We start from the raw sequence: 25,990 nt of genomic DNA on the forward strand, positions 1-25,990 counted from the left end.
TAAAATTATTAGTTATTTGAAACAAAACTTTAATTGATGTTGGTTTGATAAAACATGTAATGTCATCTGCATACATTGCCAGTTTAATACATTTCTGAAAAAAAAAAACTTCAATAGACTGGTTGTTTCTAATTACAATTGCTAACAATTCAATAGCTACAATGAGTAGATATGGAGATAGGGGGTCTCCTTGACGAACTCCTCTACCCACTTCAAAATAACCAGTTGAGATACCATGGTTCATGACACAAGCAGTAACATCCTCATAAAACATTTTCACCCAATTTATAAATGATTCACCAAAGTTGAAACTCTTTAAGGCTTCAATAATAAACCTGTGGTCGACTGAATCAAATGCCTTGTGAAAATCTAGAGACACTAGAACACCTGACATATCATTCTGTTTAGAGTACCACATAAGATCAAGAACTGTTTGTATAGCGTCCCCGATGTAGCGGCCTTTTACAAATGCACATTGGTCTGGATGAATTATGGAAGGCAAGACATTAAGCATACGCTTTGAAATAGCTTTGGATGCAATTTTAACATCTACATTAATCAAAGATATTGGGCGATAATTTGAAATATATGTTTTATCTTTACCTTTTTTGGCAATTAACGTAATGACACCCTGTCTTTGTGAAACACTCAACAGACCTTTATGATATGAATAATTAATATTATTGAGCAAATTACTGGCCAAAATGTCTTATAAAAATCAGCAGAGAGACCATCGTTCCCTGGTGTTTTATTGTTAGGCAATGATTGGAGTACTGAATAACATTCTGTCATTGTTAATTCTCCCTCACACTTCTTTTTTGCCTCTGCATGATTTTAAAGTTAATCTCATGGATCACGTGGTTATTAACAAACCGCAAACTACTAGTATTCAACCAGGATGTCCCAACAGCGATAGGCTTTGTCTGTTGTTGTTGTTGTTGTTGTTGTAAAAATTGTTGTTGTTGTTGTTGTTGTTGTTGTCGAGTTACTAGTATTTTCACCAGACGTCGAAATGATTTATTGAAACGGAGTTTAACAGAGAAAGATATTTCGATGTTTAAACATATTCAGCCAATTACTGGTATTCTCGCTACTTTAGGAAATGTGCTCATTTGTGTATTTACGTGAAACAGTACGCACTCAGCAGAGAGCCTTGTGATTGTATTTACTATTTACTGGGTGGCTACCACAAGTAAAGATAATACAATTTACATCACACCATACGAATAAATACCTGGTTCATGACTAGAATACAATCGATTTGAGTATTCAAAGGTCGATCAAAAAAAAATCAACGATTTTAATTGGTGAACAATAAAATTTAATCAATATATTTTATATATATTCCACAAAAGAAAATACACTGTATGACCTGAAGAAAAGATACAAGATAGAGATATATTTCATAGTTTACATACTAACCCTGAGTTGAAACATACATATAAAAGCCGAAAATATGAAATATACAGAACTCTTAAAATAATGAAATCCGAGAACCAAAGATAATAAAATTTGCATTTAAAGCCAAGATACGTACAGAAAAAAAAATACACCGTGGTGAATATATTGATGTATTTGAAATTGTGCATGTGTATATGTTGAATGTACACGCTGAATTATCGGTACGTACTACATACCGAAAGATACATATGATGCACAGTTTGAAACATTTATTTTACCAAATACAGCTATGTCTATTCGTAAAATTATTGTTGATTTCCATGCCAGACACACTAAGGCACGGTAGAATGGTTATGTTGTAGCTAATAACTTAGTGCAATATACTTTAATATAATTTACTGCTGATATTCAAAATAACAACAACAAAAAATGATTGAAAACAGAATGAAATACGGAGAGTAGATGTAGATATGTCCCTAATGCGTGGAGCGAAATTTGTTGGTAGTTCCCTGACAATGTTGGATAAGTGGGGCAAACACGAATCGGTCGCTAAGATACCAACTGCGCACTCACAGGCAAGCTGAATACAAACATTGGATAACGCATGACTAATATGACTAATAATACTGCATTGGAATGATGATCTAGGGAGACACGCGATACCTATACCATGGAACGATAAACCATGCCTATACCGAGAAGAGAAACAATCATCCTGCGGCGCATGCGCAGTAACGGTGACAGTGCTCCGTAGCTTTTTCGGAATCACATCATATCATCATTGAATAAGTATGTAGTCAACACGGAATATAGATACAAGATAACGTGAAACAATATTCGATTGCAATTGTGTTCTACCGTATCGTATTTTAAGAAGATATTATTCAAATTCAAGTTGTATTAGAACATTTTTTATCACATTTTATAAAAGACAATTTTTTAAAATAATAACTTGATGACAATATAGTCTGAATAATATCACATTTGTTAAAAAAAAGAATTGAATACCTATATATACAACATAAACTCGATATGAAGAATGAAAAAGGTAACAGTCACGTCGTAAATAGCGCCCTCTATCAGCGCCCTTGTATGTCCTGCTCACGTGGTCATTTGTGTGAGTTTCTGAATACTCTGCCTAATATTGACATTTTTCGCCTGCTTTTGTACGATGTTACTTCTTGGTAAAGTTCGTACAACGCGTCACAGATACTTTGATAATCTTCTGCCGCAGATACTTCAAAAAAGGGACATTCGAGTTCAGAGGCAAGTGCTCTTCCTGCAAAAACAAGGTAGAACACATTTTTATAGCATTTTACGATAGATTTAGAGACGTATTAACCATATATATATATATATTGTGTGGTGTGATGGTTAGCGTAACCGAACAGAATCATGGGAGATGACGGCTTCCGTTTCCGGGGTCGGTGGCTCAATTACCCGTGAAGCGAATTTTTTCATTCTGCCAAGTTCTCTGAACTGGATTTTATGACAATCGCCGATACGAATGTGGTTATTTGATTGGTTGAATTATTAATGAACTGAGTGTCAATCATCATGTTCGCCAGTTTGAAATGGACGGAGTAAACAACATCGCGCGAGACGGCGAACTGAATTTGAATGGTGACTGATCATGTGATCAACCACGAGTTTCCAACGTAATAATGCACCTTGAAGTTGCTTCAGCACTTAGAAGTACAAGTCATTAACGAGATTTGACGGCAGTTGCCGAGAGGTGTAAATCATTAACGAGATTTAACGACAATTGCCGAGAGGTACAAATCAATAACGAGAGTTGACGAAAATTGCAGTGAGTGACGTAGAAATCATTAACGAGACTATTCGCAATTGCAGAGACGTACAAATCATTAACGAGATTTGACAATTGCCGTGACGTACAAATCATTAACGAGATTTGACGACAATTGCCGTGACGTAGAAATTATTAACGAGATTTGACGACAATAGGTGATTTTCCGAACAATTGCGAGATCTCGCGAGATGCATGAAAGACGCGCGTCGAACGTCTGCCGCAAAAATCGAACGATTTGATTTTGAACTAGAATTTCTTTATTTCGCAGCTTACATTGACCGGCCGATCTTCGACAGAGGAATATTGCTTCCGAATACCCTTACTTCATCAAAATTGCCTATCATCAAATGTGAACAGCACATTATTAAGCATGGAAATGTCCCCGAAATACTTTCGCGTTTGTCGAATCCCACGCGATGTTTGACGCGACTACGACGCTATGACCTTTGTTTGTCCTGTTTTCACGTTCGATTTCACGCATAACGCGTGATTCTCGCAGTGTACGGAAAATGGTCTATTTCCGTGACGTACATACAAATCATTAACGAGATTTGACGACAATTGCCGTGACGTAGAAATTATTAACGAGATTTGACAATTGCCGTGACGTACAAATCATTAACGAGATTTGACGACAATTGCCGTGACGTAGAAATTATTAACGAGATTTGACGACAATTGCTGTGACGTACAAATCATTAACGAGATTTGACGACAATTGCCATGACGTAGAAATCATTAACGAGATTTGACGACAATTGCCGTGACGTAGAAATCATTAACGAGATTTGACGACAATTGCGGTGACGTAGAAATCATTAACGAGATTTGACGACAATTGCTGAGAGGTACAAATCAATAACGAGAGTTGACGAAAATTGCAGTGAGTGACGTAGAAATCATTAACGAGACTATTCGCAATTGCAGAGACGTACAAATCATTAACGAGATTTGACAATTGCCGTGACGTACAAATCATTAACGAGATTTGACGAAAATTGCCGTGACGTAGAAATTATTAACGAGATTTGACGACAATTGTCGTGACGTACAAATCATTAACGAGATTTGACGACAATTGCCGTGACGTAGAAATTATTAACGAGATTTGACAATTGCCGTGACGTACAAAATCATTAACGAGATTTGACAATTGCCGTGACGTAGAAATTATTAACGAGATTTGACAATTGCCGTGACGTACAAATCATTAACGAGATTTGACGACAATTGCCGTGACGTAGAAATTATTAACGAGATTTGACGACAATTGCTGTGACGTACAAATCATTAACGAGATTTGACGACAATTGCCGTGACGTAGAAATTATTAACGAGATTTGACAATTGCCGTGACGTACAAATCATTAACGAGATTTGACGACAATTGCCGTGACGTAGAAATTATTAACGAGATTTGACGACAATTGCTGTGACGTACAAATCATTAACGAGATTTGACGACAATTGCCATGACGTAGAAATCATTAACGAGATTTGACGACAATTGCCGTGACGTAGAAATCATTAACGAGATTGACGACAATTGCCGTGACGTAGAAATTATTAACGAGATTTGACGACAATTGCTGTGACGTAAAAATCATTAACGAGATTTGACGACAATTGCCATGACGTAGAAATCATTAACGAGATTTGACGACAATTGCCGTGACGTAGAAATCATTAACGAGATTTGACGACAATTGCGGTGAGATACAAATCAATAACGAGAGTTGACGAAAATTGCAGTGAGTGACGTAGAAATCATTAACGAGATTTGACGACAATTGCCGTGACGTAGAAATCATTAACGAGATTTGACGACAATTGCGGTGACGTAGAAATCATTAACGAGATTTGACGACAATTGCGGTGACGTAGAAATCATTAACGAGATTTAACGACAATTGCCATGACGTAGAAATCATTAACGAGATTTGACGACAATTGCCGTGACGTAGAAATCATTAACGAGATTTGACGACAATTGCAGTGAGTGACGTACAAGTCATTAACGAGATTTGACGACAATTGTATGAAATATGTTGTATATTAACACTGTCCGGCCTTGTATGCGTGTGGTATTTCATCCGATGACGTCAGCAGTGTGCAATATTGTTCAGAAGTTGTTTTCGGCAGCAGTTGAATTCGAAACTATTTTTGTACGTTATACGACGAATAACTTGAAAATAGTGAAATTCACTACACGGACACAAATATCAAGTGACCTAAAATAATCCCACAAACTTCCGGTACGTACCATTTTCTGTGCTGATTTTTCTAAAGTGAGAGAGATCTTTCTTATTTCCCACAAGAATGAACTCACAGACTGAGTTTTTTCGACACTCTCTTATTTTATGCGCCCAAGTCCGGATCGTCCAGAAACTTGACAAATCTGTAATAGAGTATACCAAGCATACTCCGTCAGCCCAGCGTATGACGTCATTGGATAAGACATTCTGGAAAATAGAAATATATATTAGACCATGTGAGACTTACTTCAAGAGTAAGAAAAAAAAATAGCTTCCGTCAGTGTGTCCGTGATCATGGAGCTAAACAAATGGTCAGACGGACACACTGACGGAAACCACCTTTTTTAGCTCCGTGTGTCATACCATTCGATACTCATTCCAACATATATCATGTGACCCGGGCCCTCACTGGAATACGGGAATCTCAATTCAAACATTTACTGCAGTGAAACTGGCCACACAATTTATTCGCAGTAATTGTCGCTAAAAACGCCCGCAATTCATCAAAACGGAGTTTTGTCTTCAACATGTGCACAGTGCACAACTAACCTGACTTCTTGCGTCGAGTATTTCTAAGTGGATAATTTCATCTCCGAGTGATATCATGTGACGATATTTGTAATCTAAAATAAAAGCCATGTTGCCATGGATACAATAAGTGAGTTTTTTTCAAACGACAGAATAGCAAAGTAGGTGCAAGTTCACATATGATAACCAGATTACAAGACGGGCGCGAGACAATATGAAAGCACGCCCTCTATTCATCCCCAGTGTGAAAAACTTGAATGGGCTCATTGACCACTTTCGCGGATGTCGAAGATACAAAAGCAGGCGTCTTTCTGCACCCCAGTCTCGCCACCTCCGGGAAAATGCTCTATTGTCGTGAACAAAGAATGCTCGCAAGCAAAAACAAAATGCACAATGATTGTTTGTAAACAAATAGGGGCAAATTCGAATACAAAAATTGTCGTCATGCTAATGTGAATAATTCGAAATAATCAACTGTTTTTTCTATGTTTGGTCAAAAGTTGTTTGAAGCCAGTTAAATCTCAGTGGATTAGTATAACGATTGGGTATGAATTTCAAATTCTCAGACACACAAACTAGTCAATTTATTTCAAGATACCAAATAAATATAATGCATTCTGACTTTTATTGCACTCATCGACAATTATGTCTCTACCGTCTGTTTGAAGTCATTTTCTCAGTAAATTGCGCCCTCTAGCGACGAAGCGCTTTTGTGACGTTAAAATGACTAAATGGCTATAAACAATGTCGTTCAACTCGACAACTCTGTTTAAATTTATTTAGTCGTTCGTCGTTTACAATACAGAGAAACTGTAAAAAAAATTGTTATATATTTGTTTGGATTGACTGTTACAGATCAACGACGCTATGAACGGCGTCCCATAGACGACTTTCCCGGAAGTCGAAATACGGTGTTTCGCATGCGCGCGCATGCGGGTTTAGAGTGTAACGTAAACTTGTACGCGTGTAAACTTGCACGCGTGATATTGTACCAATCGACGTCACAAAAATAAAATTCCTTTCTATTAACTATCAACAAACTGACATGTTTGTATTTTCGGCAATGACAAAGCAGAGTATTTTTGCAATCCAGTCTCGCTACTTCCGGGAATGTGGTAGGTACACGTCACAGAACGATTCGTCGCTAGATGGCGCACCTTATAAGGAACGGTCGATCAAGGAGTGATCCGAAACCTAATTCAATGTCGCTCACGTGGCTGTACAATACGAGCATTATATGTGACGTCAATACGAGATAAGTCACGTGACATACCTGCTGAGTTTTCATATTCACCAATAAATCTCCGTGTCAGAAACCTAACGGTTAAAGCTGCAAAATAAAAAAAGTGTAATGATTTATAAACGTTTCACCGTAGCCTGTCCACACTTGGTAAATCTAACATTGTTTTCATAAATTGTACACAGGTCAATACTGAATAGAATAAACATATATGCCAATTAAATAGTGTGTAAATCGATATTTAGTGTTCGGATTTGTGAAAATATTTACATCTGTGTTTGCAGCATTGTTTGTTTATTCGTCGAAGAATGGAAATTGATGTAAATTAAATAAATAAATCAGAGACAGGAAAGTAAATAAAGTGAATAACATGACGTTAATATGCCAACAGACGTGATGGTCCCTGGGAACGTTGACATTTGATATCAATCGTTTTAAACAAATGTTTTGTAAATTCTGACAACTGTCAGAGTTTACATATTTTAGATTTCACTCCAATGCAATTAAACTGTCAAAGTATTGATATTTGAACACGAACTCGTGTTGTTTAAATTTCAACGTGTTATGTAAGTACACATGTGTGTTACACAGACAACCCAGCACTGACACACATAGAGATCTGATACACTAAATGTATATCGATTCCTGTACAAACATAAGACTGCTCCAGACATAGATGTGATCGCTGTCAACGCTGCGATCTTACCAGTAATGTACACTAATCCCATACAGACATGGGTGCATTATGTGTACACTTTAAACACAACCAGACACTATTTCTACGTTCTAATTTGTCAGCTGTCTTGCTACTGGTTGCTATTGGTGGATACAATGTTGATGTTGCAATTCAAGATATCAAAATAGTTTTCAACTTCATACAGAAATTAAATACATTGTGTGCGTGTTAATTTAAGCGATACAGTCACACCGAATTCAGCGCTATTCAAACCTATCGATACTAGTAGTGACAATCTCCAAAACACGCTCGTTTCAATGGGAAATGTGTGCGATTTTCAGAACACTGACGAGAAGGCTGTTTTACAGATGCAGAACGGGATATCGAGTTGGCGCACGTACTCATTCGAGATCTATGAATGTAAGAATCCAATTTTATTCAACTTCAACAGGCGACGACGATTCAGGCACACAAAGTCATTATATAACAATTTCGGCAGTATAACAGTAGAGACAGTTGCTATGCGAATTTGTCCAATTTAGCTGAATCATATAAATAAATATAACGCATGCATAGAAGTAGCAAATTTCACCTGTTATCATTGTCTTGCCGTTGTATAAGTCAATGAACAACTTACAGGTTTCAATATCACGGAGTGTTTCGTCCGAGTACTTCATACAACCTCGTTCGCAACCAGTCGTGCAATACACAATGGATTTGTTCTCCAAATATTCTCAAAAATATCTATCACATCATATCACTGCGTGGAGGGTAGAATGTTTGATTTGAAACATCGCGCAATCCTGAACAAGTTGCATTTATTTGGCTTATTTGTCTGTACGCGCGAGTCATGAACTAACTGCGAACGAGCCTAACTTGCCTACCTAACGCTTTCCGTCGGACATTAGAAACCTGCAAATGGTACATTGTATATTCCAATATATGATTGACACTGTCTGGCAATGAGTCACTACAATTATTGCTTAGGGATATATGTCGTCATTGGGTTTTATAAGGTTGAACTTTTTAGCAGGGTTCGACTATCAACTTTGGCCTGCGGTACTACGTTATTGTAGTAAACAAACATGTTTAACTCAATTCTATATCACCAATACGTCGATTGATATAGAAAACAAAATCTGCGAACAAATACTGAAAAAAACTGCCTTCACTGTCTTAGAACACAGAACGGCCATAAACACTGAAGCGCCAACACCAGACAAATTCACAATGAAAACATCCGCGGCCATGGATGGAAGTCCGCTATGTGAACTCTCGCGGTGAAAAACCGTAGATTTTTACCCACCATGCAACACGGTTTGGCAGGCGCGTGCCATTCATCATATTTAAGAGATAAATATTGTCTTTACGCAGCCTATCATCTAAACATGTTCAAATTGTCACATTTTATTAATATCTAAATAGTTATTATCTTGTAATAGTTTGTCATGCACTCAGGATTAATAATATCTCTTGAAGACGCCGATCAATTGATCAGATAACGTGCCCATCCACATCTGTCGGTAAGGACTGTGTTTTTTTTTTTTTTTGGATCGAGGACCGAAGTCTATCGAAGCTAAGTCGTCGTGCAGCGCGCGCTCGGATTTTGTTTTAAAAAGCAAAGAAATTTACACTCATCGTATGCGGCGCATCGCGGGCCATTTTTATTTGTGTTTAACCACGTGTTCCCACAATACCTGAATTAAATTTGGCGAAGCTTTTATCGACATGGAAAGTTATTTTCTTCCGTCCTTTTTAGAATGGATGCATTGCCGCGCGCACTTTTGATGAAAGTGAAATATCGGTCACGTGTCGTTCCCAGCAGTCTATGCACATGTATGCAAATTGTCTGTAACCCATTTTTCAATAATTTCTTTGTTAATTTAAATTGACATGCTTTCTCATTGGTTACAAGTCTTGATCAAATTTGTTGGAAAAATATGAAAAAAGTTTTTATTGTGTTGTAAATTTGACTAATTGATCATGCGATTGAAAGGCGCCATCGACTCGGAACTATTTACATTGACGTCGATTACTACGGGGCTTCTAATTGGATGTTTATATTCGTACTATAGGGATAATATCGCCATGGTTGGCCAAAAATGGAATATTTCGACGGTTTAAAAGTATTAATTGTCATAGGGCGGCTATTTATTTTGCGATAGACAGAATTAGTCTAATTGACCACCCCCGCCCACCCCCATCCCCAGACTCACACACGCACTCCCACCCCGTGGTTTAACTACGAAATCTGCCATAGTATAGCATCAGATATGATTTGTAGATATCACATTGAAGGTCACATAGTACCCTTCGCCGTTCTTTGTATTGTTTTGAAAATTGATCTCATGTGTACGAAATGGGTTGTTGTAATTGCAAGTAATGCATTTGTGTCTCATGAGTGCCTACAAGTTTTCACTGGTGTTTTCCGGATTGAAAAATATATAAACAATTTTATAATAAAAACAGGATGTCTCGAGAAAGTTGCGAGAAACGTATATTCGAATGCATGTTTAGGATATAGGGAGCTGGGAGAGGGCTGATATATGTAATCATATCTCCCGAATAAACATCTTTAAAAAAAAAACATCCACCGTACCAACCACCGATGTGTTCAACTGGGTCACCCCTACTTGAGAGTCATATCAGTTATAATTCATAACGTACATCATACTGTGTACATCTAGATGCAAAGTTCACACCCAACGACAACAAATATGACACACTTCGGGGTCACGTGATGAGATAATTGATCGATTTTCTTATCACGAATTACCAAACACTGTACGCGAATACCTGGCAACCGACACTCGAGCACGTCTTCGCACGACATCACGGGTTTATTTACCAATCAGATGATAAATGGTGAAAGAAACGATGTCGGTCAATTTTTCTCTATAGTTTTCTGTGGCTTGGTAACCGTGTATGCAACAATAACACACTGGTAATTGCAATGTCCGTTACATTCGCAAGGGACGCCGGGAACCAGCAGCGCGCGTTCGAATTTAACGTAGCAGTGCAGTCGGTGTCATTCTCCTTCCCAGAGTTCCTTGCAGTTAGATCAATGAAAGTATATATTTGTAGAAATAGAACTCTGCCTGGGAGATTGAGTCGGTGTTAGTAGTATGTGGAACTATATGTTGTAGTACTACCATATATGGTCATATATTAGTTAGATTAACTCGTCATTGGCAGTTAAACGCACACACAACATGGGAAAGCTAGTTTTGTATGATTTGGGTTGAGTTTAGAATTATAAACACGTCATTGTTGATGGAATCTTGCAACCCATCGCGGGGCCTTATGGTTTATTATTGTAACTCGCGACAAAATGTACATTTATCGATATATGACACAGCAAACCGGCGGAATAAAAGCAAATTATTCATCAAACAGTGTCACCACGACACTGCGTTTAGACTTACCAGTTAATTCATAAACACGAAACGGTGCTGTGAACGCTTTGTCATTTTGTCACCAATAATTTGATAGCAATTTAGTAAAATAAAGCCATGGCTTGATTGTGTTCAATTTGTATAGATGCACTAATCGAATCCATCAATTTCATACTTGACAGGTGTTCTACCTGCTATGGTTGAAGTCGTCGATTCCGAACTCCACCAAAGTTGAATTAGCTATCTAACTCCATCCGTGACCCGTATTAGTTGCAAAGTTTGGCCATTTTATCTGCATAAAGTTATATTTACACCGAGGCCTTACCATCGCCGTTAACTTTATTCACGTAAGGGATGGTCCTCTACTAAATTCCTAACACATTGAAACGATACCTCACCTCGATTTACGTGAGATTTACATTATCTGTTGATTTATTTTCCAACGACGAAACTGTTCAATTCTAGTGTTAACTGTCAATACGGGAATGAGAAGCCGTAGTTAGAACAATAGAGACGAGGTAAAGAGTAGATAAACGACAATAAATGGGCTAAATAATGGGTTACATGAGTAGAGTTAATCAGTCAAAGCGCGGTGGTCGTCGCGCAGCGCATGTTCGAATTTCATGTAAATAAACAATGTATTTTACACGCGTTGTATACGTCGCTATGAGTCCCATATCGAACGGGACGTGACCCGAAGACTGCCGCCCTTTAAGTGTTTTTTTCATATAGATGTCACTGTAGGTCGTAGATGGTTTGCAGATTCAAACGATAAAACGAAAGTGTTCATAAGGTTGCAAACCGACAACAGCAAAACAAATATTTTCGCTCAAACGATTTTTATTGAGCGATAACTTTCATTGCAAAACTGAATCAGTATTTTCGGTGAGTGCTGATTTATCAGCTTGTCGGGAGAAAAGTTGCGGGTTCTGAGAGCGCGTGATATTTATTCCGATTACGTCATCCACTTGTAGGCGCGTTCGCATTTAGCTCATGACGCACACGGTCATCGTGTCCGTCGCGTATATAAGCAAATGAACCAAACACATGCAACTTTCAGGGTTTCGCTGTTTCAATTCAAATATTTATCTGCAGTGGTTTGTTGGATAGATATTTGGGGACGATTTTAATGATTACTACACGACAGGCTGCGAACGAGGCGGCGGGTTATTTGGGGGTACATGTACTTGGATAACATTACCACCTGACATTGCAACACACAATTAAGTCGTCTACTGTTGTTATTTCCGTTATCCAGAATGTAATGCGATGACGCAAGGCATAGGCAAATTCTAAAAACAAATTAAAGTGCATACAATCCTATAGGATTGCCATGCAAGATCATTTGTTCTGTCATGTATCGCGTGGTGTTAGTGAAATTCTATAGTCATCACATGGCGTTGTGTTCGATATGGGACTCATAGCGACGTATACAATCCGTTTGAATTGTGTCTGTGCCTTTAAAAGGCGGAAGTCTTGCCACGCATGCGCGATATATATGGGTCTAATATAAACAAATATAGCGACTTTGACTGTTGTGCAGATCAACGAGTACAAACTGAGACGTTTCCAAGCTTTAATTAGGTAATTGTTAGGTGATTTACTTGTGATTTTTATCAGAAGATCGCATTGAGTTGTGGGAAAACTAGTGTTTATCTACTAACACCGACTGCTACGTGAAATTTGAACGCGCGCACGCGACGACTGTAGCCCTTGTCCGGAAGTTATGAGATATTATGGGAAAGGAACATTAAGAGGCCGGAACGAGGGAGTTCGTGTTTATTAAAAAACAAACCAAAAATATGATTATTTCAAAACACGTGTTGTACATATCTCTTACAATGTCAATGTGAAGTGTACAGTGTTGACATATCGCCATTTGCTTTGATATCTGTACTAGTATATTATTTTATAGTTATGAGGTCACAGGTCAATCGCCAGGTGAAATCTTCCCAAGATTCTGTCACAGATCTGTATGGCAAGTCATATGGCTTTGCCCAAGGGTCCGCGAAACATACTAACGCCTTTAGTAACCATGACTACTGCCACCAATCACATAAGAGCCATACACGACAGTGACTATGCTGTAGCATTGTTGTATTGTAGTTGTGTGACAGCATTTATTTAATGGCCGTCGCAGATGATCAAGACAAGACCTATATACAATAATAGTTTCAAACTTAGAAATTAAAGCGGGAGGGTCGACACCTGCGCACGCGCGGGAATTAAGTCCCAAGCGACGATAACAACACACGCTTAGAACGCAAAGGCTCATGGGTAGACGCTTGTTTGTAAGCAATGACACGCTATGGCCATCTGACGCATGCGCAGGTGATGACTCCTCTGCTTTAAAGATACATGTTGAACCAACAGCTTGACGGAAAAGGAAGCCGCTGAAGAGGATAATAAAATAAAATTATAGAAAATTCCGGGCTACAAAAAAGAAGTTTCGCTGTCCGAGCGGACGGAACTCTTGATTCCCATTCAACCTTCGCCGCGATCATGGTAGCGATGACGCGATTCTGCGGACGTCTTTCAATAATTGGGCAAAATAAAACGCTATTTTGTAGACGGCGTTACACGAGTTGCAAGAACAGTTGTCACATAGTGTCCAAATATGAAGCCAATATAAAGTCGTAAATTACATTAAAACAAATCAAAAACAGAACTATAAAATTATTGTGAAATGATTTATCATAATATTTTTTAGGCTTTAATAAAACTTGATTGCTTTTATACAGTTGACAGAAAATCGTAACTTCATCGCAAATGCCTATAAAAATAATTAACTGCACATGCGCAATATACCGCATATACCGACCTGTGACAACTATTGTGACACTCTTTTCTCGCGCCGCCATCTCAATAGACACGTTTGCTGGTTTCTAGAGCGCGTGATATTATGTGCGATTACGTAAATAATTTCTAGCCTCGTTCGCAGTTCACTGCGCGCAAGATCATCGTCCCGCGTTTCAAATAAAAAAAGCATGCAGTCGTGTGATAGAAAGAAATTTGGAGAACGATGATTGCACGACTGGCTGCGAACGAGGCTGTTCAGACAAAAATACCACGTGATACGGGAACCCACAAATCGTGTGAATTTACCGAAAAGGAGGAGGGGCTATGAATCAGCTAGCCATGCCTGTTGGAACCAGTAGATTCTGCAACATGTCTTTGATTCTTTTACTTTTTAAGACGTGTCACTATGTTCGTGCACATATTTCACAAATAGTGGACGGAAATGAGAGGTGAACGACTGGAATGACCTCATAGAACCCGCAATGTTTTCTGTTGTCGCTGCACTGGTTGGAGCCACAATTCTAAATAAAATCATTCCGAATACGGCGAATCTAGATATGACAAATATTGATCCGCTGTTATCATGCGTTATGAATGCATAAATAGATAAGATATGAAGTTGTCATAAAAACAAATAAATATCATAACCGATGAGACGGAATATGATTCATAATGATGTATGCATATTATTGAAACATTCGTGATACTTATCTAGAACCGAGTTCTATATTTTGAACTTATTCCCACGATTTCACGGCGTGCTATCACGCTTTCCGTGACAGCCGAGATAACCCGAAATATTTGGCTAAACATTGTCACTACAACGCTGCGTTCAGATATAAAAGTCTGGTCATTTTATAATCTGCTTAAATTTATGTGAGCTTTACAGTAAGGCCTTGCCATCCCGTAAGGTATGATCCTCTAAATTACCAACTCTGCGAAACGACCCCTCGTCTCGATTTATGAACGATAATGTCACCAAGTCACTTGCAGAGAGCCGTGAGCGAAAAAGAAGTACTAGTATACGAAAGAGACAACGTCATGAGCCTAATTTTCACGTCATTAGCGGGGTGACCATGCTGGTCTGAACGTCTTGCCAAAAAAAAACAAGAACCAAAAAACCCACATTTTTTTAGACGACGTTGCGCGAATTGCCGGATTATATACAAAATGCACCAGTCACAGGTGTCACGTAGTATCTCAATATAAAGCTGACATAAAGCCGTAAGTTGAATTTAAAAACACACTTTGCGCTGAGCCAGACGAAAACAGGACAGTAAAATTATTGTAAAATGATTTATCGCAATATTTTTACAGTCATTGCAGCTTTAATAAAACTAGTTGTACTATTAGGTGATTATATTTGACAGAACAGTCCAACTTTAGCGCAAAATGGTTGTCAAATTAATAAACTGCACATGCGCATTACACCGCATATAGCTTTAGAAACTTTCTGAACTGTTGTTGAAAAACTGTTCCTGCGGCGCCATTTGCTGGTTTCTGTAGCACGTGATACCTGTCATCAGAGTACGTCAGCAAAGTCAGGCTCGTTCGCAGGTGGTTCATCGTGGCGCACGCGGTCACCATACATACAACAAATGATCCAAACGAATACAACATTTTCAGGATTTTGCATTTTTTCAAATCCCACATTTACCTGCCATGCAGTGGTGTCATAGATAATATCTAGGGGAAATTTCAGTGATTACTAACAAGACAGCAGATCGCTTGACGTACTCGGACACCCATACCATGTGACCGAATTAGGTGATCCATATTAATCCATATTAATCCGCTAACCATGTATGTTCGGACCAGTTGTTAAATTACGAGTTCGTTATTTACTTTTTAAAACGTGTTATTGAGTTCGTGCACACCTTTCACAAATAGTGAATGAGAATGAGAGGTGGGTGACTCGAATGACGTCATACAACCCAGCAATGTGTGCTGTCGTCGCTGCACTGGTTGAAGCCACAATTCAAAATAAAAAATGGCGATCTAGATATGTCAAATATAGATACGCTGTTATCATCCGTTATGAATGCATAAATAGATAAGATATGAAGTTGTCATAAAACAAATAAATATCATCACTGATGAGATGGATAAAATATTATTCATAATGATTTATGTGTATTTTTGAATAAAATAATTCCGAATCTAGATATGACAAATATTGATCCGCTGTTATCATCCGTTATGAATGCATAAATAGATAAGATATAAAGTTGTCATAAAACAAATAAATATCATCACCGATGAGATGGACAAAATATTATTCATAATGATTTATGTGTATTAGTGAAACATTCGTGATACTTATCTAGAACCGAGTTCTGTCTTTTGTACTTATTCCCACGAGTTCACGGCGTGCTATAACATTTTCTGTTACAGTAAAAGCATTGTTTGGTATATGTCTTATCGCAGGCTATACATTTCTCAAAAACGTATGAGTATGTGTGTAAGTTACTGGTATGCCGGGGGTTGAAATAAAATTGACCCACGTCATTAACACGCGGTGGTGCACCTCGGAGACGGCCCGGGAGTGTCGGGTGTTGCCGCAAATACCCAAACCCGCAACCGTCCCTATATTTGGCATGTCTTTTGGTCAGCTGAATCGAAGCACTACAGTATGACACATCATCAAACCACAGACCCTCTATCACGCCACGACCTCAGACCACCAATTCTTTTACTGGTCTGAGCCTTGATAATTCCATCGTTCTTGCCCATATTGAGAAAATTGTGACTATATGAGTGCTCGGCGTGATCGGTCTCTGATACTAAACGTGATCTGGTTCACGATGAACTTAATTGTGCGACGGATCTGGAATTTCAGCACAATCTGGCACTAAATAGGACAGAATTCGGGTTCCATAAATTATACTGATTACGACAAGTATGAAAAATAGCACGTGTAAAACTGAAATTATTATTGACGTACTCTGTGGTACGTTGGATTAAACTAGTTAAAGTGGCGTAGAAGTAGGCCATTTTCCGTCAAGTTCACTGCGAGATCCCGCATTATTAGTGGCATTGAGCGTAAAAACAAGACGAAAGTCACAGCGTTGAAATTCAACAAACGCGAAAGTATTTTGGGAGTAATTCCAGGCTTAATGATGTACTGTACACAATAGATGATGGTCGGGTAAGGCTATCTCAACGCTATATTCCCCTCTGAAAAGTCGGTATTTTGATAACGATAGATTTGATGGAGGAGGAGCAGGAGCAGGAAGAGGGGGAGCAGGAGGGAAAGAGAGAGGGGAGAGGAGGAGGAAAAAAAGAGGATGAGGATGACGAGGAGAGGAGGAGGAAGAGGAGAAGGAAGGGAGGAGGAAGTAGAGTAGTGTGAGGAGGAGAGAAGGAGAAAGAGGAGGAGGAGAAGAGAAGAAGGAGGAGGGAGAGGAAAGGGAGAGGAAGAGGAGGAGAAGGAGGGTGAAAAGAAGGAGGGAGAAGAGGAGAAAGAAGGGGAGGAGGAAGGGGAGGAGGGGGAGTATGAGGAGGAATGGGAAGGCAGAAGGAAGAGAGGGGAGGTGGTGTGTTGGGATCTGGCATCAAACACCGATGGGAGGCGTCGCCATTACGGATGAAATAATATCGTATGGAACAACACAGAACTAGATTTGACATTAATGTATACAGAGATTAGATATAAGGTTGTCATAAAAAATAAACATATATCATAAAACTGATAGCTTGAAAATATTGTTCCCAATGATTGATATGTACGCTCATGGTTATCGTTTCTTGTATACAAACGAATGCATTTTTGCCTTGTTTCAATGAAATGAAATGAAACATTGTAACCGTCATGCAGTATGACAGATACATATTATTTAATACGATTTTAGTGATTACACGACTCCACGACGAGCATGATCTCAAACACGTACACACGCACATTTTAAACCAGCTAGTTCATTTTATTTCAAGATTGCGTTGTACTTCAAATCAAACATTGTGCTACAATTCATGGTGTAATAAAAGTTTAGTTTAGTGGTTTTACCACGAACAGCTACGAAGTAATGTAAACACGACAGAGAACACGTACTCGGAACAAAACATAAAGTGTCGTTAAATGCAAACTGTCTATTGAACTGAAAAAAATATTATAATTTACATTTATCAAATGACCACGATGTGTATCATTCACAGTTGTGGCGTTTAGTGCAAAAGATCGCTAGCTATTATGATAATACGTCACAATATTCGCGGTAAACCTCATCGGTGTGTGCGTGTTCAAAAATACGCGAAGAAAGAAACAAATTTGACTGAATAACAACAATGACACTATCTTGTTAGACTGAAAGTTTATTTCGAAAATATATCGATCGAAGAATAATAATATTTTTGTCGATTATCGATAATAATTTGCGACCGTAACTGTGAATGCGCGTCTACCGACGCGCTTAGACGTCACGCTTATTAGCATACGACTCAAGGGCGTAATTACGTACAATTACGATTCCCCTGGGGTTTGTTTCGCACTCGACGTTGACATAGAGCTTGTTATTACTCATGACATCCCAACCTGTGATCCAACTCACCTTGGCTTTGCGGATAATATAAGCCAATTGCGTTACTCGTCACTCAGCTCTACGAATAAGTTATATCAGATGATATCCGCCGGATGAGATGAATAGAAGTCACTTCAGATACAGTTATTTCAGATGTCGATCGATTACAGATCACGTGTTGACAAATCAAATCGACTGTGAAATTGATGTCAGACTACAATAAATACACAATAGTAATCCAAAGCCGGCGACTTGGGCCAGTACAACAAAAGTAAACACATAATCACTACAGTGACAGTGGCATCTCAGTTTTCTACGACATGATTTATATTTCATTTATCACCATATATATGTGCTGTTTACTCAGACCAAATAACTGTTCTTTAACAAGTAAATAATATACTAGTAATTTCTAAGACTTGAGTCATACTGTTGAATCAACTGCGGGTACCACCTGGCACGGTAAGTTAGTTCAACACGCCCCTGTCACCTCACCTCATGTACTATATTTATTGCTAAAAAATGAACTTCCGTTTACAACTTATTACGTACATACATCAATAATTAAATAATAATATGAGGTTATTACGGGTATACCTCAATGCACGAAGACAATACAGTGGGAGTATCTACCGACGCGCTGCGTACTGTCTGAGCGCATACTTTGAGGTATTCTCGTAATAACTTTATTATTATACATCTTTTCTTTCCAAGCATACACCATGGAAATGCCGAAATCCAAAATGTTTAGAACAGAATCAGCGAACTTCTTTGTGTTGAATCCGGTCAAAATCTGGTGGCAACCATGTTTATTTTTATTATTAGAGGACGATAACTTGCGTAATCACTCCATATTTGGAATTCGCATTTCCTTATATGGTAGGATGAAAATACGCCGTAAAATACCGCAAAATTACGGCACACTGTAACTTGTGGCGTTACGGTTACAGCAGATGTATAATACCAATAATAACGATCAGAGTCTTAAATATAATATAGAACAGTGATGTGATCATGTTTTTGGATTTTTGTAATCAGACTAGAAGCTGTATTTTGTAAAAGTTGCAGTATATTTATGTTGATATTAATTAGTTCGAATCTGACCCACTATGAACCAAGCTCATACCTGGTTCACTGCGAATCAAGTTGACTCAATTCGTAACTCGGCCATAGTTGCTCATGTTCGATGATGGCCCACTGTTACTCAAATTCGAATATGGTTCACTGTAACTCAGGTTCGTATCTGGTTCATTGAAACTTGGGCTCGTACCTGGTTCACTGCGACCCAGGTTCGCATCTGCTTCACTCAGACTTAGTCACGTGTCTGGTTAAGTGGAACCCAGGTTCGCATCTGGTCTATTGTGACGCAGTTTTGTATCTGGTCCACTTTGAGCCCCCTCCCCGGAGGGGTCACATGTATTGCACGATACTTGGTAGTTAACGAAGAGTATGTCGATGTCCGCTAAAAGGCAAATATCCGATAACATGTAGATGGCTAGAACCATTACTTACTCAAAGAATACAATAATAAAATACCCATTCAAGAGTTTATTCTTTCTCAACGGGGCTTTTGCTGCTGTTATTTCGACACAACGAGTATATTTGCACAAGGGGCTGTCCAATAGAAACTCTGGGTGAGCTTGCAGACACACGACGATGTGGCTGTATTTGTTTGCTTTTCTCTATCAAATATGTCCGAGATTTTATACATAATATATATATTTTCTGTTATTTACCTTCAAGCTCTAGGACTATTATTTTTTTCAGAATGTTAATACGTGGCAGTCAAATCTACCAATGCAATGAAAAAAACACTAAGATATCGAAGGTAAAAAAAAGAAATCAGCATCGATATTCCGTCCACTCCGCACAGTCGTTTGGATCGTTGATTATTCAAGAATTGTGTACGTCATACATTGATAAGCTGAAATCACGTGATCACGAGATACGAAGTTGTCACAAAACAAACAAAATACACATCAAAGAGGTGCCGAATAATTCATAAATAAGTTATTAACATTTAAATATGATTAATGTGCGCCTCTTCGGTATTTTTAATAGGTCCGGGGGTTCTGCACTGTGAACTCAGATAACCTATTCTCACGACCTTATCGCGCAAATGCCGTTATAATTAACACTTTTGGAACTTTGCTTATATGTTACTTGTCCATCTTTGTCAACTATAGTCCGTCGGGTCTGTGACACTGTGACAGTGTCAAAAATTGTAGTAGCAAGGTAGGCTTCCATCATATCACAGCCGCTTGAATCAGACCCCCTAAGTTGATCATGAATGCATTGGCTGTCTGGTATATTACAAGCATGAGTGATACTTCAGCAGAACAAGCGAATCACTAACGGGGATCCTGATTGGATACACAGCAATGTATCATAATTATGTAGCCAATAAGATGTCGGATACTGCGTTGTGATAATAGTGTCTAGACAGAGTTACTTGAAACAACAAGGCCGGATTTTCGACAAATTCTTGCACTAATCTACACATTCATTCATTCGGCTGAAGTGTGATAAATACGTCGTCTCGCGGAAATCCCATATTCAGCGGCGATGCACTGTGTACGTTCTTACAGTGACGCCAGGATCTTTTGACGGTACACGGGTCGGAGAGTTGTTATCACCCAACCCGCCCAAATCAATTCTTTTTGGGGGTAGAGTTATGAGAACCGTTCCAGTGTAGATAATTGTTTATCTCGATATGTAAGGTCAACCACCTTACATGTGAAATAACTTATTGCTTATATATCCCTTTGCTTCACGTCCAACGTGTCCCCGCACCCATATCATAATCTCATCTATAACTGGAGTCCGATAAGTCGTTAAAATGTCATTCGTTATATGAATTGCTTATGGGTGTCACTTAATGACAATATTGTATGAATAAACAACGTTATTATTATTGTACCAGTCACATTGCTCTCTTTTAGAATTTCGAAATCTTTTATTGTCCTGATGATCTTAAAAGAAGCCGTTTCCGTCCCATAAACGGCCACAACACGGAACTTTTGAAAATACAAGTGGTAAAACGTTTACAGGTGTTTGGGGTAACATGAATTATGATACGCATTAAGGACGCCCTACTTAGCACCGTATTACGATTGACCTCACTAACGGAAGTCCCGTTTATTTTTATTTGTATGCGTTCTTGACCGGAATATAGTTTGTATCTAATTATATATTTGAGTAGATTTATGGTGTTTTTTTTTGTTTTTTTTTCAAACGCGGGTAATGTCAATCATGATAGATTTAGATTGAAATCTCAATCGTGAGTTTAAACAGCGAGATACGAACAGAAAACTAAAGATAAGTTCATGTTGGTATGTTTTTTCATTATTCTCAACAGGTAACCCACGCCACTCTCAGCGTAACTCCCCTGCCACTATCATAATCCCTGGGTTAATGTATTTTTAAATAAGACTTTCCGCAAGGCGACAGTTTCGGACATTGAATGTCACTGTTGTCGCTCCTGACTATCTTTTTTATGTTCAAATTTCAAGTGTTAGTGCTGACAAAAAGTGCAACAGGAACCATGATATTCGGGACTACGTGAGCACCTTCTAATCGTAATCGTAATGCTCTATCTTGGTGTCAACCATGCCCGTCGAACACAGGCACTTGCGGGCCTAGACCAACATTCCAGTGGAGACAACCTTGCCACTGAGCCGCTAGGCACTCTCACTCAGGGTAGGGTAGGGAGCTGAGGTCGACTCTTTTGTGTTGTTCAACCCCAGGTAGGATTTGAAATCGAATCTACCGATCATGAGCCCAGTGCTACAACCAGTGACCGGTTAATGGATTTTGCATGAATTTGCACTTTGATAAATCTCCTGACAGTTCTACATCATGGTGTGAATTATTACATCCCTGTTGACACATATGGTATCACCGCCGTCCATCCATCCCCGGTGTATCGCACATTATGACGTATATTTTTGTTTATCCTTATGATATTTCATCGGAAGCTGCGAGAATGGACATGGCGCTTTCGCAAAAAGGTAAACAAAAATCAAAAACGAAACAAATGAGTTAAGCGGCGAGGGGTGTGTGTGATACACTCTGTAAAATAAAAAAAATACCGAACGATAAAAACATCATGATATCTATCTAGATTAAAGGTTGCGATGTAGTGATTATTGTTAGTTAGAATTAACAATTCCGTTGTGAGATATTGGACGAGCCGATTGTTCTGGACACGGCAACGACGCATTTTAAAATGACTAGACCGGAGTTTAATAACATGTCGATGATTATGTGTACCGTTACAACAAATTAACGCGATAATCCGTTTTAAATCACGCTGTATCAGAATGGTATAGCACGTTTTATTTACTGAGTCGAGTGGTCCGTATCATATATGATTAATCGTCTGAATCCGATCCTTTCCTTTTACATGACTGGTTGACTCCGTGTCGTACATTAGAACTGTTGTGTAAATACTTTTCCTAGATGTGAAGTAGCTTTTCAATATGACGGATGGAATATAGAAGAGCGCGCTAACAAATATAGAACTGTTCTAACGTTACATTCCCATGGCCCTGTTTACCACTTTTATTATATATCCGGTTTAAGAGCTACTTGTTAAACCTGATATGAGGTTGTAAGACCAGGGCACTGCATCGTAAGCGTACACACGTCAGTAAATGATGACTGGCTTTCTTTAAAAAATACGTTTCGCCATGCAGAAGGACACCTAAAGAATCTGTCGTAACTGTAGCGTATGAACGCACATACTTGGAAATCAAAATATAGACACGCGTATAATATTAAAATTTATTTTGTTAGATGGTTAAAAACATGTTATGATATATATTATTAACTATTGATAGTGGTTTTGATAGTGCCCATATTATTACGGTAGCTCAGAACACTGTTTTCAATGCAGTCGCTCACGTCTGAGCTAGTACATTCACCGCAACTTCCACACTTTATTACCGCATATCAGGCGTGGATTGCGGCACTCGACTGTCTGTGTGTGTGTATGTATACGTATAGGAATGTCATGAAGTGTACAACTTACCACTCTTTCCAACACCCAGCGTCCCGACGAATGCGATCCGCACATCGGTGCTTATGCTGGACTTTTTTCTTCGTCTGGTGAACGGACTCGACGTACTTATTTTTCGAAGAGGCACTTCTAGCTTTTTCGGATTAGGCGCGGAGCCTACGCTCGTGGACCTTCGACGTTGCATCTCACTTGCTCAGTTGACAACTAAAAACTTAGCAAGCACCGCCAATAAATATAGTCTTGCGCAAAACGGACGAGGTCAGAGGTTATCTTAGAGGAGCTCAATCTATATACCTACTATTAACACATACTATTATCTGCGTGCGGAGAAACCTAACAATCCCTTGCGGGAGAATGTTTAATTTCCGAAAAGAAATACTAAGAACATGTGGCTTCTTCGCAGCACTTGTAAGTTTCCTTAAGGTCACGTGTCATTTCTTTTCATCATGAAAATGCATACCTTAAATTCATTTTTCATAGCATCCAGGAGTTTTAAGACTACGCTGTTTGACAAAGAAAGAAAAAGAAGTCAAGGATACAATGGTCATTAACACGGCTAGGTTTTACATATATATTGATGTTGAGAAACCGACAGCCATATTTATGGCGTATTTACCTATCGTCTATGTGTGCAATTCTCCAGCCGCTCTAGTCATAAATTGATTGTGTAATAGCCATCGAAGCAGTCTGGGGTTACGCGGGTTGATTAGTTTTTATATATTGCCTTTTGGGTGGATTCTTAGCGAAAACTATCGATAGCTTGGTTGCAACAGAAGCAGCTAATCGTATACTGTAAAATGGCTAATTTTCACTGGGTTTAAATTTCACTGATTTACCATTTCAGGCATATTCTGTGGGTTTTAAATTCACGGTTTTATCATTTAGATAATGTATTCTATGCTAAATTTTACATATTCACTGGGTTTTAATTTAGCGCATTTTTCAGTCAGCGAAATAAGCAAAATTAAAACCCAGTGAATAATAAATCAGTACTATAAACAGCGCCGCCGCAGTCGTAGTCAGTGAGATTTTGAATATTATCAATTCGTTGTCTCCCGAGACAAGGCAGGTAACTGTATGCTCTGATTTGTTTAATGCTCAGTAGCGTTGTGCATTGTTGCACGTATGAGTAGTTATGTTCAAATCGGACAGAACGGTGTCTGAAATGCACTATATAAGTCTTGGTCGTGAAGGGAATCAACTTGCATGTGGCTGAGGTAGAACATTCCAAAGTTCTCACCTGGATTGAAAAAAACAACAGATATCCAAATATTTTAAATGACCCGTGTTTAACATGTTTAACATCCATGTACTGTAAAAAAAAAACTCGTATACAGGAGAATAAAACACTTGAAAACAAGTATATTTACAAATATAGCCAATGAGTTCCGTGAAATACTTGGCGGTTTCTCAACTTTGAGAGACTGTGTCTATAGATACACGTCTCAAGTTAAAACGATTCGTAAGCCGATCCAAGCACCCATGCACTGCAAACATAAACAAGTTGGTCCAGCTGAGTTTACAACATGGGTATGCTAGCCTACCTACAACCCCTTTGTGGCTCGCCCCTCACTGAAAAAGACGGATGGGTTTTACTAAAATTCAACACACACGTCTGAGGTTTGGCTAATCTTATATCATATTTATCAAAACGGATTAAAATGCATAAGGATGGCATCCACCGTGTGATTGTCGCAGTTTGACCTTGATGCGAGTTATAATCGTAGCGTGAAACCAATGTGAAACCGGATATAGAACGACAGAGCACTTTACAGAATTCCGGTTATAATCCATATACTCATACATATATACATAATACGGCTTTACTCACAGGTAAACACTCGAATAAATGAGTTCGCTGCGAGGTCTCGCATGTTGCATAAAAGGCAAAAATCGAATGATTTGGTTTTGAATTTGAACTTGAAGATAACATTAACGTATCCTTACATCATCAAAGCTGACCATTATAAAGTACGTGTACATTACTGCATCCAATTCTTGACCATAGCAAGTACCTTATTAGAGACAACATTTTTTTCAGTATATGTTACCAAGCATAAGTCTGGCTATTGAGATATTTCCATGCCACCGACAGAAAAAAAGTTTAAATGCGATCAGCAAACTGGTTATAATCACTGGACACCTGTATTGATGTCTCTGAACTATTGCCCGACTGTCACTATCCATATTTATTAAATTTTCTTCAGTTTTCACATATGCAAAGACAAACACAAATTTATATAATTTTGACTTTTGGGTAGCGTTCTACCTAAAGTAAAAGTGTGTTGGTCGGTGTTTAACATTACACATAAAATGAAAATTGTTGATTCGAGTAAAATTGGTATG

At 38.6% G+C, this 25,990-nt stretch overlaps 1 protein-coding gene across 1 annotated transcript; it reads right to left on the minus strand.

The window, feature by feature from the left end:
* Positions 1-2,345: 2,345 nt before the first annotated feature.
* On the minus strand, positions 2,346-23,844 carry LOC144347796 (ras-related and estrogen-regulated growth inhibitor-like). The gene is made up of 5 exons (XM_078007468.2): positions 23,657-23,844; positions 7,271-7,327; positions 6,019-6,092; positions 5,478-5,676; positions 2,346-2,680 (listed from the first exon to the last, which is right to left on the minus strand). The coding sequence occupies exons 1-5, from the start codon at positions 23,826-23,828 to the stop codon at positions 2,511-2,513; spliced, it is 672 nt and encodes a 223-aa protein (XP_077863594.2). The 5' UTR covers positions 23,829-23,844; the 3' UTR covers positions 2,346-2,510.
* Positions 23,845-25,990: the final 2,146 nt, after the last annotated feature.

The sequence above is a fragment of the Saccoglossus kowalevskii genome, chromosome 12 (assembly GCF_978046115.1).
Source record: "Saccoglossus kowalevskii chromosome 12, keSacKowa6.1, whole genome shotgun sequence".
Taxonomy (NCBI): domain Eukaryota; kingdom Metazoa; phylum Hemichordata; class Enteropneusta; family Harrimaniidae; genus Saccoglossus; species Saccoglossus kowalevskii.